This window comes from Phytophthora cinnamomi (genome assembly GCF_018691715.1).
Source record: "Phytophthora cinnamomi strain GKB4 chromosome Unknown Contig104, whole genome shotgun sequence".
Lineage (NCBI taxonomy): Eukaryota > Oomycota > Peronosporomycetes > Peronosporales > Peronosporaceae > Phytophthora > Phytophthora cinnamomi.
Genome location: NW_027151037.1, coordinates 1,227,201 through 1,241,458, shown reverse-complemented (window position 1 = coordinate 1,241,458; position 14,258 = coordinate 1,227,201). Strand labels below are relative to the sequence as shown.

The 14,258-nt window shown below is 55.3% G+C and overlaps 4 protein-coding genes across 4 annotated transcripts; all 4 read left to right on the top strand.

Moving 5' to 3' along the window:
- Positions 1-525: 525 nt before the first annotated feature.
- Positions 526-2,511, top strand: IUM83_06148 (TKL/DRK protein kinase; the record flags this gene model as incomplete). The annotated part of the gene is made up of 1 exon (XM_067930331.1): positions 526-2,511. The coding sequence occupies one exon, from the start codon at positions 526-528 to the stop codon at positions 2,509-2,511; it is 1,986 nt and encodes a 661-aa protein (XP_067782656.1).
- Positions 2,512-7,761: 5,250 nt separating this feature from the next.
- On the top strand, positions 7,762-9,005 carry IUM83_06147 (TKL/DRK protein kinase; the record flags this gene model as incomplete). The annotated part of the gene is made up of 2 exons (XM_067930330.1): positions 7,762-8,489; positions 8,561-9,005. 2 exons carry the CDS (start codon positions 7,762-7,764, stop codon positions 9,003-9,005), a joined length of 1,173 nt encoding a protein of 390 aa, XP_067782660.1.
- Positions 9,006-9,323: 318 nt separating this feature from the next.
- IUM83_06146 (TKL protein kinase) lies at positions 9,324-11,689 on the top strand (the record flags this gene model as incomplete). The annotated part of the gene is made up of 2 exons (XM_067930329.1): positions 9,324-9,745; positions 9,799-11,689. 2 exons carry the CDS (start codon positions 9,324-9,326, stop codon positions 11,687-11,689), a joined length of 2,313 nt encoding a protein of 770 aa, XP_067782661.1.
- A 1,418-nt stretch (positions 11,690-13,107) lies between these two features.
- IUM83_06145 (TKL protein kinase) lies at positions 13,108-13,968 on the top strand (the record flags this gene model as incomplete). The annotated part of the gene is made up of 1 exon (XM_067930328.1): positions 13,108-13,968. The coding sequence occupies one exon, from the start codon at positions 13,108-13,110 to the stop codon at positions 13,966-13,968; it is 861 nt and encodes a 286-aa protein (XP_067782659.1).
- Positions 13,969-14,258: the final 290 nt, after the last annotated feature.

The following is a 14,258-nucleotide window of genomic DNA, read 5'->3' as shown; positions in this document are numbered from 1 at the left end:
TGTCGCTCGCTATTACAGGTATTAACCGATGGCGACGTTGCATCCTGTGCCAGGCTGGGAATCCACTGCCAGCTCCCCCATCGCCGATGATCGGCGGGGCACAAGCGAGAGCGTGTTGACGTTTAATCAAAGAACAGGTAAAGGCCCTCGGACCGAGGACCTTGGTTGCAGTGGTCGCGACCTAGTCATCTGCTCGGAACCTATTCGGTCGAAATGGCTGCATAGTGGCACGCTTCGAACAGCAGATCCGACAGTTGGCGAGTGTTGAGTCCGCCCATCACGCTAGTAATCCGCACTTAGACAGCGCAACAGCGCTACTTCAACTTCAAAATCCCACACATTCCAAACTGCTCTTATTTCCGCACCCGCCTAGCCGGGAAGTTAGCAATGGGTACAGCTATGATATCTCTGTCAGTGCTGACCCGTCCGTTACCAGCAGTGCGGGGCAACATGACAGCATGGCACTGAGCACCGACAGACAAGGCCAGTCACTCCCCAATCTACCACGCGCCCCACATCCAAGCCATGCAGTGGCGCATCCTGCCAGCGCTGCTGGCGGCCGTCGCCGGCCTCGCTCCAGCCCAGACCGTCACGTTCCGCAGCCTGCAAGCGGAGACTTCGTCCTCCAGTGCCGCTTCTGCCTCCTCCTCCTTCGTCTTCAACGGCAGCAACTCGGACATCGCGCGGCAGCTCTACATCCGCCACCAGGCGGGCGACTCGCGCGACCGCGTGTCGCTCTCGGCCGTGCCCGCCGCCGTGAGCAGCCGCCTGGACCCTCTCAACATCAACTTCGACGACCTGCCCGGCCTCGTGCAGCGCGCCGTGCTCTGGGACACGGGCTTCGCCGTCGCGCCGGGCAACGTGCCCGTGCAGATCTGGCCCATGGGCAACCGCAGCATGGCCGACATCGCCGTGCAGAAGTACGAGGTGAGCAACGTGCAGTGCACCTTCACCAACTGCTCGCAGCCCGACGGCGTGACCGCCTACTACAGCCACACGTGCACGGGCTACCAGATGCAGAACACGTCGCACTGTGTGGCCGACGCCTTCGAGGACAACGCGGCGTCCACGTACCTGGGCAACATGTGGGCGAGCGGGGGCGACCCGGACGTGGTGCCGGAGATCGAGCTGCGCGATCACACGTGGTCCGAGAACATCAGCGCCTTTGGCGGCGTCACCTACTTCTCCGTCTACGTCGTGCACACGGTGTCCAGCTCCAAGGAGGTGGCCTGGGGCGCGTGCCCGGACGACGGCGACTACGGCGCCGTGAGCATTCCCTGCACGCGACGAGACCAGTTCACGGACGCCTACATGGCGGAGAACACAACGACGCCCACGGGCACGGCGTGGGTCACCACGTGGCTGCAGGAGGAGTTCGCGCAGAACGACGACGGATTCAACATGGTGCTGCTGGTGCCGATCATCCTCGGAGCTCTCGCGGTCATTGGGGGCCTCGGCTGGTTCTGCTGGAAGCGCAGGGCCAGGCAAAGCGCGCAGAAATCCACGTCTGCAGCGTGCGAGCTGGAGGTGGATCAGTACGTGGCTATGGGGACGCCCGACCTGCACCCGACCATGATGAGCAGCCACCCGACCACGCAGGGCTCCACCGTGTCCAGCCAGTACGAGAGCGCGGGCTCCAACAAGACGCTCAAGATTCTGCTGGGTAGTGAGCAGCTCCAGGGCAAGCGCATCCCGTTCGACAGCATCGCGTTCGAGCGAGCTCTGTCCAAGGGCGCGTCGGGAGAAGTCTGGGTGTGCGAGTACAACGGGCAGAAGGTGGCGGCCAAGAGACTGCTGCAGACCAAGGACCAGAAGGCCGAGAACGTCCAGGCCTTCGCTGAGGAGATCCGGCTCAGCGCCAGCCTCGTGCACCCTCACATCGTCGAGTTCGTCGGCGTCGCCTGGAACAGCCTCAACAACCTCGTCATGGTGCTCGAGTTCTTCCCCAAGGGCAATCTGCAGAACTACCTCCAGAAGCACGGAGACCTGCTGTCCTGGGCGCGCGACAAGATCCACATGGCCATCGGCGTGGCCCAAGCGCTGGAGTACCTGCACGCTCGCACACCCCCTCTCATTCACCGCGACCTCAAGTCCAACAACGTTTTGTTGACAGACCAGCTGGAGCCCAAGCTCATCGATTTCGGAGTGAGTCGGGATACCATCGACTTGACCATGACGGCTGGAGTGGGCACACCGTACTGGACGGCGCCCGAGATCCTGGAGGGCAAGCGGTACACCGAGCAGGCGGACATCTACTCGTTCGGCGTGGTGCTGACGGAGCTGGATACGTGCAAGATCCCGTACTCCAATGCCGCGACGGAGGGTGGCGGTATGCCCAAGCCGTTCCAGATCTTGCAAGACGTCATGGCTGGCAAGTTGCGTCCCAGCTTCTCGAACGAGTGCCCGCCCCGCATCCAGCGTATCGGCCTTGCGTGCTTGTCGATCGACCCGTCAGCTCGCCCAACGGCGCGCGAGCTGGTCCAGGAACTTGAAGGTGGCCGGCAGGACTAGGCTGGGAAAAGAAGCTGGTGCGACAGCAGCACCCGCGAGAACTATGTAACAATGTCCAAGTTCTGCGTCAATACAAGTCGTGCCAAAGCAGCGTCGTCGGCCACAGGTCGTGGAAGTTGAAGCGCACAAGTTGAAGTGAACTAGATTTTCAAATTTGATTGGCAGGTCCTGGCTGACGCGAATTCAACTTTGGCAGCCACTGTTAGCGTTGATCTCCGATATGTTGTAATGACGACTTCAAGCCCATTTGGTGTTTTTCAATTGCAACATGAGACCTCGAAGCTTCATCGCTGCGGTATGTACATTCCTCCTGATGAAGAGTGGCTGCGCGTGGAATAACCCCAGCTCTTGCGGGGACGGATCCGGCAATTCGCCACGCACAACAACTCCATCATGGTCGAATTCGGCCGAGCCATCATCTTCTGGATCCGAGTCGGCATCGATTCCGTCGTCATCAGGATTTCCCTCGCCCACCAGCAAAGATGGCAGCCCCAGTGCGTGCGACTGCTCGCCACCGCCGACGTTGGTATCGGCTACAGGGATTGCAGCAGCTGAGGGGTCAAACTCGTTGGCGTTTGCCGGTACAGCATCGGATATCGCACAGTGGCTCTATAAGTTCTACGAAGCCGGCGATGAAGTTGACCAAATAGCTCGGGAAGTAGTACCGGGTGCTGTGAAGTCGAGGTTGGACAATCTCTCGGTGAATTTCGAGGAGCTTCCCGGCCTGCTGCAGCGCGCCGTTCTCTGGGACTCGGGATTCGCCCTCGCCTCCGGTCATCGCGCTGTTCAAGTCTGGACGCTGGATAACCGCACCATGGCAGACATAGCGATCTCTGTTGATGAGTTAAACACCGCCGGATGCGAAGCGTTGGTGTGTACCGACTCAAACGGCGAGGCAGTACAAATCTATGAAACGTGTCGTCATGGTCCAGTCGATGTATTAGCAGTCTCTAAGTGCGTTGTCGAAGTGTTTGAAAGCGACGGCAGCTCGAGCAGCACTGTGTGGGCTACTGGCGGCAGCTCAACCGTGATTCCAGATATCCGCGTCGTTAAAACGGTTGATATGACCTCGTGCGGATGCAACTTCACGGTTTACTTGATACACACGACAGCATCAGAAGATCAACCTTCGGCGACCGGTGAATGTCCTGCTGGTCAATGGGCTGGGTCACTGGTCATCCCGTGCTTCGGCAATGATACCGTCCCAGACTCAGTAAGAGACCGAATCACAACTCCGAAGGGGTCAGACTGGGTCACAAAATGGATTTCAGAGCACAGAAAACTTGTGCCGATATCGCACTCGTCCGGTGCGCCATCTCACGCATCGGCAACAACGGATGTGGGAAAAGAAGGTGGCAGTGGTATCAGCTGGTGGTGGCTCCTGATAATTTTGTTGATCATCCTGCTTGTGATCATTGCAACCATCGCTGCTTGTCGCCACTGGCATCGCTTGAGTCGCTTCAACTCGCCGCCTGACAGCAGCACCTATATCTTCGTAGGGGGTCGAATGTGGGCCGTCGAAGACGAAAACCACGGCCGAGGAGCAGGCTACTGGCTTCGACTTACGAATTGGTGTAGGAAGACGTTCAACTTTTTCGACTAAGCTCTTTGCGAACAGGAATTGAGCAGAGGCTGCTTCTTCCTACGATATTCCAAGTTGTTTATCTTTTTAGGGGGGGGAGGGGCGGCGTCAGCATTCATTGGCATTCACCGTAATCCACCTTGTATACGATGCAGCGGTCGAGATTCGTTGTTCCGGCCTGGCATTTCGATGGTATTCGTTCATTTTGTTACTCTCCAGCACGCGCTCACATATTCCACAGCGTGCACGAGCCAACGTATGAGCGCATTTGCCGAGTCGAAGACTTTGCCCAGCGGATACGGCATCCCGGTCGTGGCACTCAGTGTCTACCGGACAAGCCCTGGACCTGAAACCTACAACTCCGAGCTGACGGCGCTGAAAATTGGCTACCACCACATCGACACAGCAACGGCCTACCGAAATGAAAGCGACGTAGGTAGAGCCATTCGGACTCGGGCATTTCCCGCCGGGCGATTTTTGTCACAACCAAGTACTTCGAGGTCTCGTGGGTCCCATGGTCGGCCGCACCCAAACAACCGTGGAGCTACCGGAGGTCATCGACGCAGTTCACGAGAGCAATCAGAAGCTCGGGCTTGAATACATCGACCTCTATCTGCTACACGCTCCATGCGATCTTGCCACCCGCGCCGAGGCTTGGAGAGCTCTCGAAGATATGCAGGCGAAGGACTCGTGCGCGACATTGATGTGTCCAATTTCGGTGAACAGCACCTACTGAAGTTGGCGAAGACCTGGCGCGTAAAAGCCGGCGGTGAATCAGATCGAGCTGCATCCGTGGTTCGCTCGCTCCGACACGACCAAGCTCTGCAAGAACCATGAAATTATCGTGGAGGCTTCTTCTCCGCTGGCCCGCGCTGAGAAGTTAGATGACCCTGTCATCGCGCAGATTGCGAACGAACTAAACGCCACTCCTGCGCAAGTACTGATTGCGTGGAGCCTGGGGAAGGGTTTTGTTGCACTACCAAAGTCGGTTAAGAGGCATCAAGGAAAACGTTGAGTCCGTGAAGCTGGGGCTGTCGTCACACCAGGAAAGTCTCTAGTCATGAAATGTCCATCAAAAGACTACTTCTGTCAACCACTTCTCGAAAACAGATCACCCAACAGTTTGAAATCTAATCGCTCATGTCCAATTCCAGGTACCATAAGCGGGGCTCGACAAAAAAAGACTGGTAGTAAAATCACGATTAGTACTACCGTACCTCACAGAAAGAATGCGTAACAAGTAGAATGCCAAAACCAGATTTTTGCGCATTTGGTTTCGTTTGAGAGCACTCTATTAACACAAAGAAAGCAGTTTCCAATTCCTGGCTAACGTGATATTTGATGCATTAGGGCCTTTCCTGCCTAATGTTAGAAGCCCAAAATACCATTACAATAGCTTTGGGCGCAACCGTTCTATTATAAGAAGCCAAAAACAACGAGAAAAGCTAGGTGAGATCATTCTCCGATTTCCGTAGTCCCTACGAAGAAGTTTCTGCTGCGAGATGCTTCAAACGGAGGGTGGGCGGCAGCTCAAGAGGCACGCACGAAGCAAAACAGCGTCAACGTGCAAATTCGTATCCAGGCGTTTCCAGAACTGTCACGTAAATCCAGGGCCAACATCGACGGCAAGGCTGCAGAAGCAAGAATTCAACAGCAGAAAATTCGCAGATTTTGTGGCGACACAATTGCTTCAACGATTGAGGTTGCCTTTGCACAACTGTCGCTTCAATGTGGCGAATCTCCACTTGGCGTCCTGCCCACTAGCAAGAACTACAGTACGATGACATGGAAGGAAAGATCGGTAGTCATCTTTTACTATCTCCATCCAGCACTTGGCAGCGTGGACGCCGAAGTAATATTCAGGGTTTTCGATGTTCGACATGCAACTTTCTACAATTGGGTATCCAAGCACTCGTGTTACCCTAAATGGATACCATTTATCGAGCACATGACGCTAAACACCGTCCTGGAGCCTATTCCTGCTGAATTTCGACGTCTCTTTGGAGTAGGGAAGCTGTGGAACGCTTTCCACCTTTTGAAATTTGCAAGCTAAATCTTAACATGAAGAATGCATATTTGCCTTTTTGGCACGCCTGCAAACGGTAAGAAGAGTGCCAAACGTGCGGCACCCAAAGCATTCTTTCTGTGAGGTACGGTATACACTAACAATAATATATTATTATTAGTAATAGTAACATTACAACTCCCAAGTATAGCTGTTAGTACTAACAGAAACTTAGTAGAAAAAACACGATATTAGTACAAAAAAACTATTGAATGTCCTACTAAATTTCAGGTTGAAGTTCAAGGTCAACATCTTTAAAGGAAGCGCGCAATGGGTGGTTACCGAGTTGCTATGTCGTATTCTTCTGCTCGTTTTGTGTTTCCCTCCCTGAAGATTGCAACCGGGTCCGATGAGGTGCTCCAAGGCCGATTGCTGTTTGACTGATATGACGGAAATGGCGCCGTTTTGCATCTGCGGTCACCCTGTTCACCATATCTGCAGCAATTAACTCTGGGGTTAGGCTGAGCTTTCCAAACAGTATGGCCAGCACTACTAGGGTCCATGGTTTGTTAGCATCTAACGCGGCCACCTCGATGCGTGGCTTTTGCAGTCCAGGGTGCGTTCTAACGTACAGGAATAAAGATCAACCGGACGGTGAGCCTCCCCAGCAAGCAGTCAAGTGATATCTGTGTCGAGTCAGGCTACGGAGGTGTATGAAGCTACTCTCGTGGAGTCTGACAACCGTACTCAAGCAATAACGAGTCGTGAATCTGGTGTTGGGATTTCGGCTGATGTTGGTTGGCCATTACAAACCCTCCCGAGATCGGGACGCCCGTTGCACCTCAACAGTCTTTTCGTTTGTATTGAGCCCTCTCCGCACACGCACGAGCCATGAGCGAGCCCAGCGCCAACTAGTTCTTCATCACAAAGATGTAGAGATCGAGCGGGTGAGGAAATGCGAGCGGAATCTGGTGTAAGGCAGTTTAGCAGTTTTGATTTTACTATTAGTGCCTATTGTATGAATAATTCATTTTCGACGCTCCCAATTAGTAATATTAATACAGTTAGTAAATCAAAATCGTCTTCCGAATTATTAATGTTACTTTAGGTGCGAAATCGACATTACTACAACCTCTGTCCACAAAGATGTTGAATTGATCTCTATCACTGAAACACCAGGCAAGTCTTTGTTGTTCTTACGCATCAACTGTCGCTACGAACTAACTAATCGTGCTGCAGGAGATGGCAAGTCAATGTTCTACGCGTACTTCCTCCAGCGCCACAGCGTTGAGTATCCTGCCATCACTATCCTCATGGCCTCATTTCAACTGCGCTCCATCATGCTTCAAGTGGTTGTGTGGAGAGGTGGCAAAGTGATCGCAAATGCAGCTGATTCCGAAACACATTCACGAAGTCGAGAGCGAAGTGAAGTACGGGGTGCTTCACCTGTACAATGGACCGCCGAGCATAATTTCGTCGGGTGTTCAAATAGTGATTGCCAAAACTGTGGTCACACTCTTCTCCAACACATCAGAGCTCGAAAGAGAGTCGAAGAAAATTATTGTTGGTGGGTGACTTTGTTCTGGTTGGAATCCACCGTCCCCCTCGACTTGAACTGCTGCAACAGCTCACCTCCACTTTCATTTTGTTCACCAACTACGCAATGCCAAACACCAGCTCGCTCAGTGGGTCGACTTCGTCTTCGTCGTCGCCGTCCGACGACAACAGGAACTTCAACGTGGGTCTCCTCGTGCCGATCATCGGCACGGCCGTGCTGCTTCTCCTTGGTGGGCTGTGCTGCTGCTGGATGCACCGGCAGTGGGAGAAGTCCGGGCGGAGGGGCGAACGCCCCAGTGCTCACGGCGGTCGTCGAGCAGTGGCTATCTCGTTCTCTCAGCTTGGTCGGCCGAGCGACATGAGCGATGTCGTGACGCCCAGCTCAATTCAAACAGTGTGCATGTACCACGTGACTGGGGAGGATACGGCGCACTTCCGACGAGTTCCTCACCGAGATGCCTATGAACTCGGGTCGGACTCGGGTCCCAACTACGCCCGGAGAAGCCTGCAGGAAGACCGAAACGTGACGCGCAAGCGGATCCCGTTCAAGGAGCTCAAGCTTCGTGCGAGGTTGGCCACCAGCCAGACCCGAGAAGTCCGCCTTGGCGAGTACCAGAACCGACAGGTTGTCGTCAAGCGCCTGCTCAAGTCCAAGCGCTCGCACGTCTTCCACCTGCAGGAGTTCATCTACCAACTCCAGCTGCGCGTCACGATCTCGCATCCGAACATTGTGACGCTGGTGGGCGTGGCGTGGAGCAGCGTGGCCGACGTGATGCTGGTCACAGAGCACTACCCGTTGGGAGATCTGCTCTCGTACCTGAGCCACTACGGAGAGTACATGACGGGGAGCGCGGCAAATATCGCTTGGCCATCGACATCGCGCGAGCCTTGGCGTATCTGCACAGCCAGCCCACCCCCGTCGCCCACCGCGACTTGCGAGCCAGCAACGTGCTGTTGACCGAGGCCATGCGGGCGAAACTCTCGGGCTTCGACTCGTCCTGTCTGGACGAGCACAGCCACCGCTGTCACGTCGCGGGGCCACCGCCGTTCTGGTCAGCGCCAGAGGTTTTGCGCGGCAGACCGTACACTGCCAAGGCAGACATGTACGCCTTCGGCGTGTTGCTCACGGAGCTCGACGCGGCGAGACCCCCGGTCTATGATGCCGTGTCGCCCGTCGGCACGAGACTCAAACCTATCCAAGTGCTGAACGAGGTCATGCAGGGTACGCTGCGCCCGAGCTTCAGAGCCGACTGTCCTCGGCGGATTCGGGTCATCAGCGTCGGATGCTACCAACAGGATGCCCGCCGACGACCAACGGCTGACCAACTTCTACGTCGGCTGGAGGCGTGATGGTCCTCCGTGGTCCGAGTGGCCGACCACCTGCAGCGCCATCTGAAGACACCAGCGCATACGTCTTTACCACTGCACGACAATTGAGCAGATCGGTCCGGGTTTACCGCAGCATATCACTCTAGTGCGTACGTCCGTTGTAGGTCTCCAGTGCAAGTCGCCAGCGCTAGAGGCGGAAGAGAAACGGAGGAGGCTTTCTAGCCTTTGGATACCCTCATGGAGACCAGCTACACTCGGCTCCGTCAGTTGAAAACTTGCGGCAGTTTGCACAAGTAAAATCGCCTCAACGACAGCGTGGTCAAGTGATCGACCCTGCAAATGCGGCGAGAACTGGAAGACTCGTGGGCGCCCACTCGGACCTTCAGCTTCGACGGCAGCACGTCCGACCTCGCCCTACAGCTATACACGCGCTCCAAGGCTGGCGATACGCTCGACAAACTGAGCCTCTCGTCAATACCGGATACCGTCACCTCGCGGCTCGGCGATGTCAACGTGGCTTTCGACGATCTGGACGGCTTTGCGCAGCGAGCTGTGCTCTGGGACAGCGGCTTCGCATTGACGCCCGCCAACGACGTCAAGCAGATCTGGACGCTCGACGGCCGCTCCATGGCGGAGATTGCACTGACACTCGACGAGTTCGATGCAACCACGTGCACTACATTCGATTGCACGCAACCGGACGGCACGATGGCTCACAACAACCACCTGTGCACGGGAACTCAAATGCTGACGGCGGCCAAGTGCGTCGTTGATGAGTTCACTATGACCAACTTGAACCTCGCGGCGTGGTCAGTAGGCGGAGAATCGACACCGTCCCGGAGATCGGGCTCGCGAAGCACACGTGGACGGACGGTGGGGTGAGCTACAAAGTGTACGCAGTCCACACGCTCAACACAGACTCGGAGCGAAGTTATGGGGCCTGTCCTAGCACCGAAACCTACGGCTACCTCAACTTCCCGTGCTATGGATCCGATGACATCCCGAGCAGCAAGAGAACTGTACCAACTCCGACCGACTGGGTCACGTCGTGGATGAAATCATACGCCACCGGGTCTACCAGTACTGGCAGCTCAGCGACTGTGTGGGGTGGAGCGTCGGGATCCACTCATACTGCTACCAAAAGTCCATCGACGTCCTCCAGTACCAACTCACTGACAACAGATTCATCAGCGTCCATTGCACCACCCGATGGCAAGGCTGGTCCCAATGTTGCGTTGCTGGGTGGAGCAGTAGGTGGAGGACTCGGTCTTCTGCTCGTCGCTGTTCTGGTTGCATTGTTTGTGTTCACTCGACGAAAGAAGTCAAATGACAATGACTCGGGTGATCGATCGTCTCCGATGGTGTTCAATCACGTTGCGATGACGTCGCCCAACGGAAGACAATACGATCATCGTCCTAAGCCGCCTACGCAGCGGCCCTCCGATAATGAAGACCCGTTCCAACGCTCCAGGGCCACGATGCGCTCATCAGAAGATGCCTGGTCGAATCCTAGCACCGAAAGCGGTGTTAGGCCACCCCCACTGTATTGTGGAAACCAGCGAGCTGCCGTTCCTGAGGGTCTACCTCCGTGCTACGAGAGGGGCCACCAGAATCGAAACCAAGCTCCTCCTCCAGCTCAGGGGGATTATCGACAACCAACTCCGGAGCAGGCGACGTCGAACGAAGCAGTAGAGCACTCTTTCGGATCCGAAGCTGTTGATATTGGCGTTGCTGCTGTAGCCTCTTCTCAGTTCAAGGAACGCCGACGCAGTGCTAGACCCTCAAACCCGATGACAGCACCAACCCATGTCGAGAAGATTCTTGGTATGGGCCCTCACAACGCATTGCAAGTTCTGGCAGCCGACCCGTCCGTTGACCGCAGACGCGTTCAACTCAACCAGCTGCAAGTCGAGCGCCAACTCCCCATGACGACACTCCAGACCGATTCGTTCATTGGTAGCTACGACGGACAACACGCTCTGATCAAGCGACTTGCCCCAAGCTCGAGCGTCAACGTTGCAGCAGTGGAGAGTCTCGCGTTCGAGATCCAGAACCGAGCCCACACCGGTCATCGGAATCTGGTCCAGTTCATCGGAGCTGGTTGGACTTCGGCTCAGGATCTGGCCATGGTCGTCGAGTTCCACCCACAGGGAACTTTACGCTCATTTTTGGACCGGAACCAGGATGGTATGACTGCTTGGACGTCGCAGAAGACCAAGATCGCCGGTGGAATCGCTCGAGGGCTGGCGTATCTACACAAGCAGACCCCCGCCTTCATCCACCACGAACTTTGTGTCAAGAACGTGCTTCTGACGGACGAACTGGAGGCGAAGTTGGCTAGCTGCGGCTCAACCGAGACAAAACCATCGCTCGGGGCGAAACAAAAGTCTCACCAGGCCTACTGGGTCGCGCCCGAAGTGCTAAAGGGTGAACCATACTCCCCCGCAGCTGACGTTTACTCGTTCGAAGTGCTGCTCGCCGAGCTGGACACGTGCCGGGCGCCCTACTTTGACGCTCTTGCACTCAACGGAGGCAACATGGAGCAAACCGAGACCCTCGAGCTGGTGAAAGAAGGACGACTACGACCGAGCTTCAGCGCGGAGTGTCCGAGTTTCATCCGACACCTTGGTGAAGCGTGCTGTCAACAGGACCCGGCGAGGCGCCTTACAGCGCAGCAGATCGTGCAGTTACTGGAAGGCAGGTAGACGCTAGTAATTTTGCGTGAGACAGTCAAATGTATGCAATATTGGTGCACCATCCTTGTTTGAATTGATGACCACGTCCGATGAGGGTGATACAGGTTGTGCGTCAGGTTCACGAGCTCAGGTTCAGATCCTTCCTGATGTTTATTCGATTCAAACTTTGGTCGCTCTGTACTGTATCATTCCTCTGTCCTGTTCATCTCCGGAACTTGGGCTCTTGTGTGTACAGCCAGCTGCGTTGTCAATCTTGTTGATGGTTTGGCGATGTTGCCACTTCAGTAGGAGCTAGGGGATAAGACCACCACGTTGACCGGTGCCTTATGGTACTCGATCGAGTTTCTGGCGGATCGACAGTTCCCCATTGGGCGGCAGTGACGTCCACTAGCCATTATCACAGCGGATCGCCTGCTGACAATGGTGCGCGAACCGCGAGATGAATTTGGATGTTGGTGTGACGCTCTGACCTGCTTCGCTTTGTGTATAGACAGCAGTGGCTCGGCTGGAGCAGCCGCGAAGGCTCCAGGGCCTTATCGGGTCGATCGTGAACTCAGTGCTTGGCGGCGGCGACACCACCGAGACGGTCACTCCAGAACCCACCAGCGCACCGGAGCCTGTGGTCGCGCCCACGCCAATAACCCAAGCACCGACACCCGTGACTGAAGCGCCCACCCCAACTACGAGGGCTCCATCGCCCACGACTAAAACACCAGCGCCAACCACGAGGAGACCTGTGACTAGAACTCCTGAACCTACAACAGAAGCACTCATTCCGTCCCCAACATCAACCAGCACTCCAGAACCCACACCCGAACCAGCTACCTCCAGCAGCGGATCTACCCAAACGGAAGCACCGGAGACCCCCGTGCCGACGATTGAAGCCAATGATACCTCCCTCTCGGCATCAGCAGACGCAGCATTTACCACTGCTTCCTTGTCCAGTAGCACCGATGGTAGCATAGGCGGCTGGGGTAGTGCTGGCTCACTAAACAGCCATGGACTAGCTGCCAGTCAAGACTCAGCGGGACAAACTAGCTCACAAGGTATGCATGCTTTTGGGTTTTGGTGGCTGGTCTATCCGTCTAACCGTGCTGGTCTGTTGCGCTTTAGGTGTGAATGCATGGATGGTCGCTTCCATTTCGCTTGCCGCGGTTGCTGTGGTGTTACTTATCATGGGGCTTGGTGCTTGGCGTCATAAGCGAAGGGAAAGCGATGACGAAGCCTCACTATCCCCGCCGTTCCAGCGCCAGCACACCAGGGACCCGAAGGTTAACGTGTCTGTAGATACGGTCAACACTCGCCTCGATACTTCCTCTACCGGTCCATTCACTGAAGGACAGCGTCCTGAACGTGCAATGGGGGCCAGCGCAAAGTCACTTCAAGCAGCACAGGGTGATTTGTGGGAAGACGAAATCATCACAGCTATGCGAATTCCGTTCGAGAAAATCACGTATGGGCAGCTGATCAACCAAGGCGGCTACGGCATGGTGTACCGCGGCTCGTATCGTGGAGAAGCCGTCGCTATCAAGAGACTGCTGCCTGAGCAGAGGAAAACCTTACGCCAGATCAACGCGTTTCTGTTTGAAATCAAGCTGATGGCGGCAATGGACCACCCCCGAATCGTGCGGCTGATCGGTGTTGCTTGGGACTCGCTCGCTGACCTCTGCTCTGTGGCCGAGTACATGGAAGGAGGCGATCTCCGCTCGTTTCTCAATCACGTGGAATACGAAGAACACCGTCCGCACGGATTTGATTTTGAGAAAGCACGCATCGCGCTGCACGTCGCGCACTCTCTGACGTATCTCCACTCACTTGACCCGCTCGTGCTTCACCGCGACCTCAAGTCCAAGAACATCTTACTAACAAAGAGCGCTGAAGCTAAAATCACTGACTTTGGAGTATCTCGAGAAAGTAGCGATCGGACCATGACGGCTGGAGTCGGGACGTGCTTGTGGATGGCCCCTGAGGTTATGATGGGCGAGCGATATGGTTCCAGCGCCGATATCTTCTCGTTTGGTGTCGTGCTCTCGGAATTGGACTCTCATCTACTGCCGTACGCAGCCACGAAAGAGACAGACTCGGGGCGTTTGATCCCAGACACGGCATTGCTGCAGCTCGTGTCGGTAGGGTTACTGAGGATTGAGTTTTCTTCTCAAGCGCCTCAAGCGCTTATTGAGCTGGCCCATGCGTGCGTGGACCTGGACCCTGAAGCAAGACCGACAGCAAGTGAAGTATTGTACAAACTGCAACTCATTATGAACACGTACGAGACCGCCTCGTTTTAAGAAAAATATTTCCCAGCAGACTGGAGCCAACAACTTGTGGTGCGGAATCACTTTCGTCTTATGTGTATCAATGTGTGCGTTCGGTTTGTTGCACAAGAGCTGTCATCGAAAGTATCTTGTGTGGTATCATACCACTGGTTATCGATGTTGACTTAGCAAACAAAATTGCGTGGCCGCGCTCCTCAGTTGGTGAAGGCAGAGGCAGGATCATCAATGTATACAATCCCTTTCAGCCACAACAATTTAGATATGTCTAAATATGCGTCAATAAGACCAGTAAGAGCCGATAC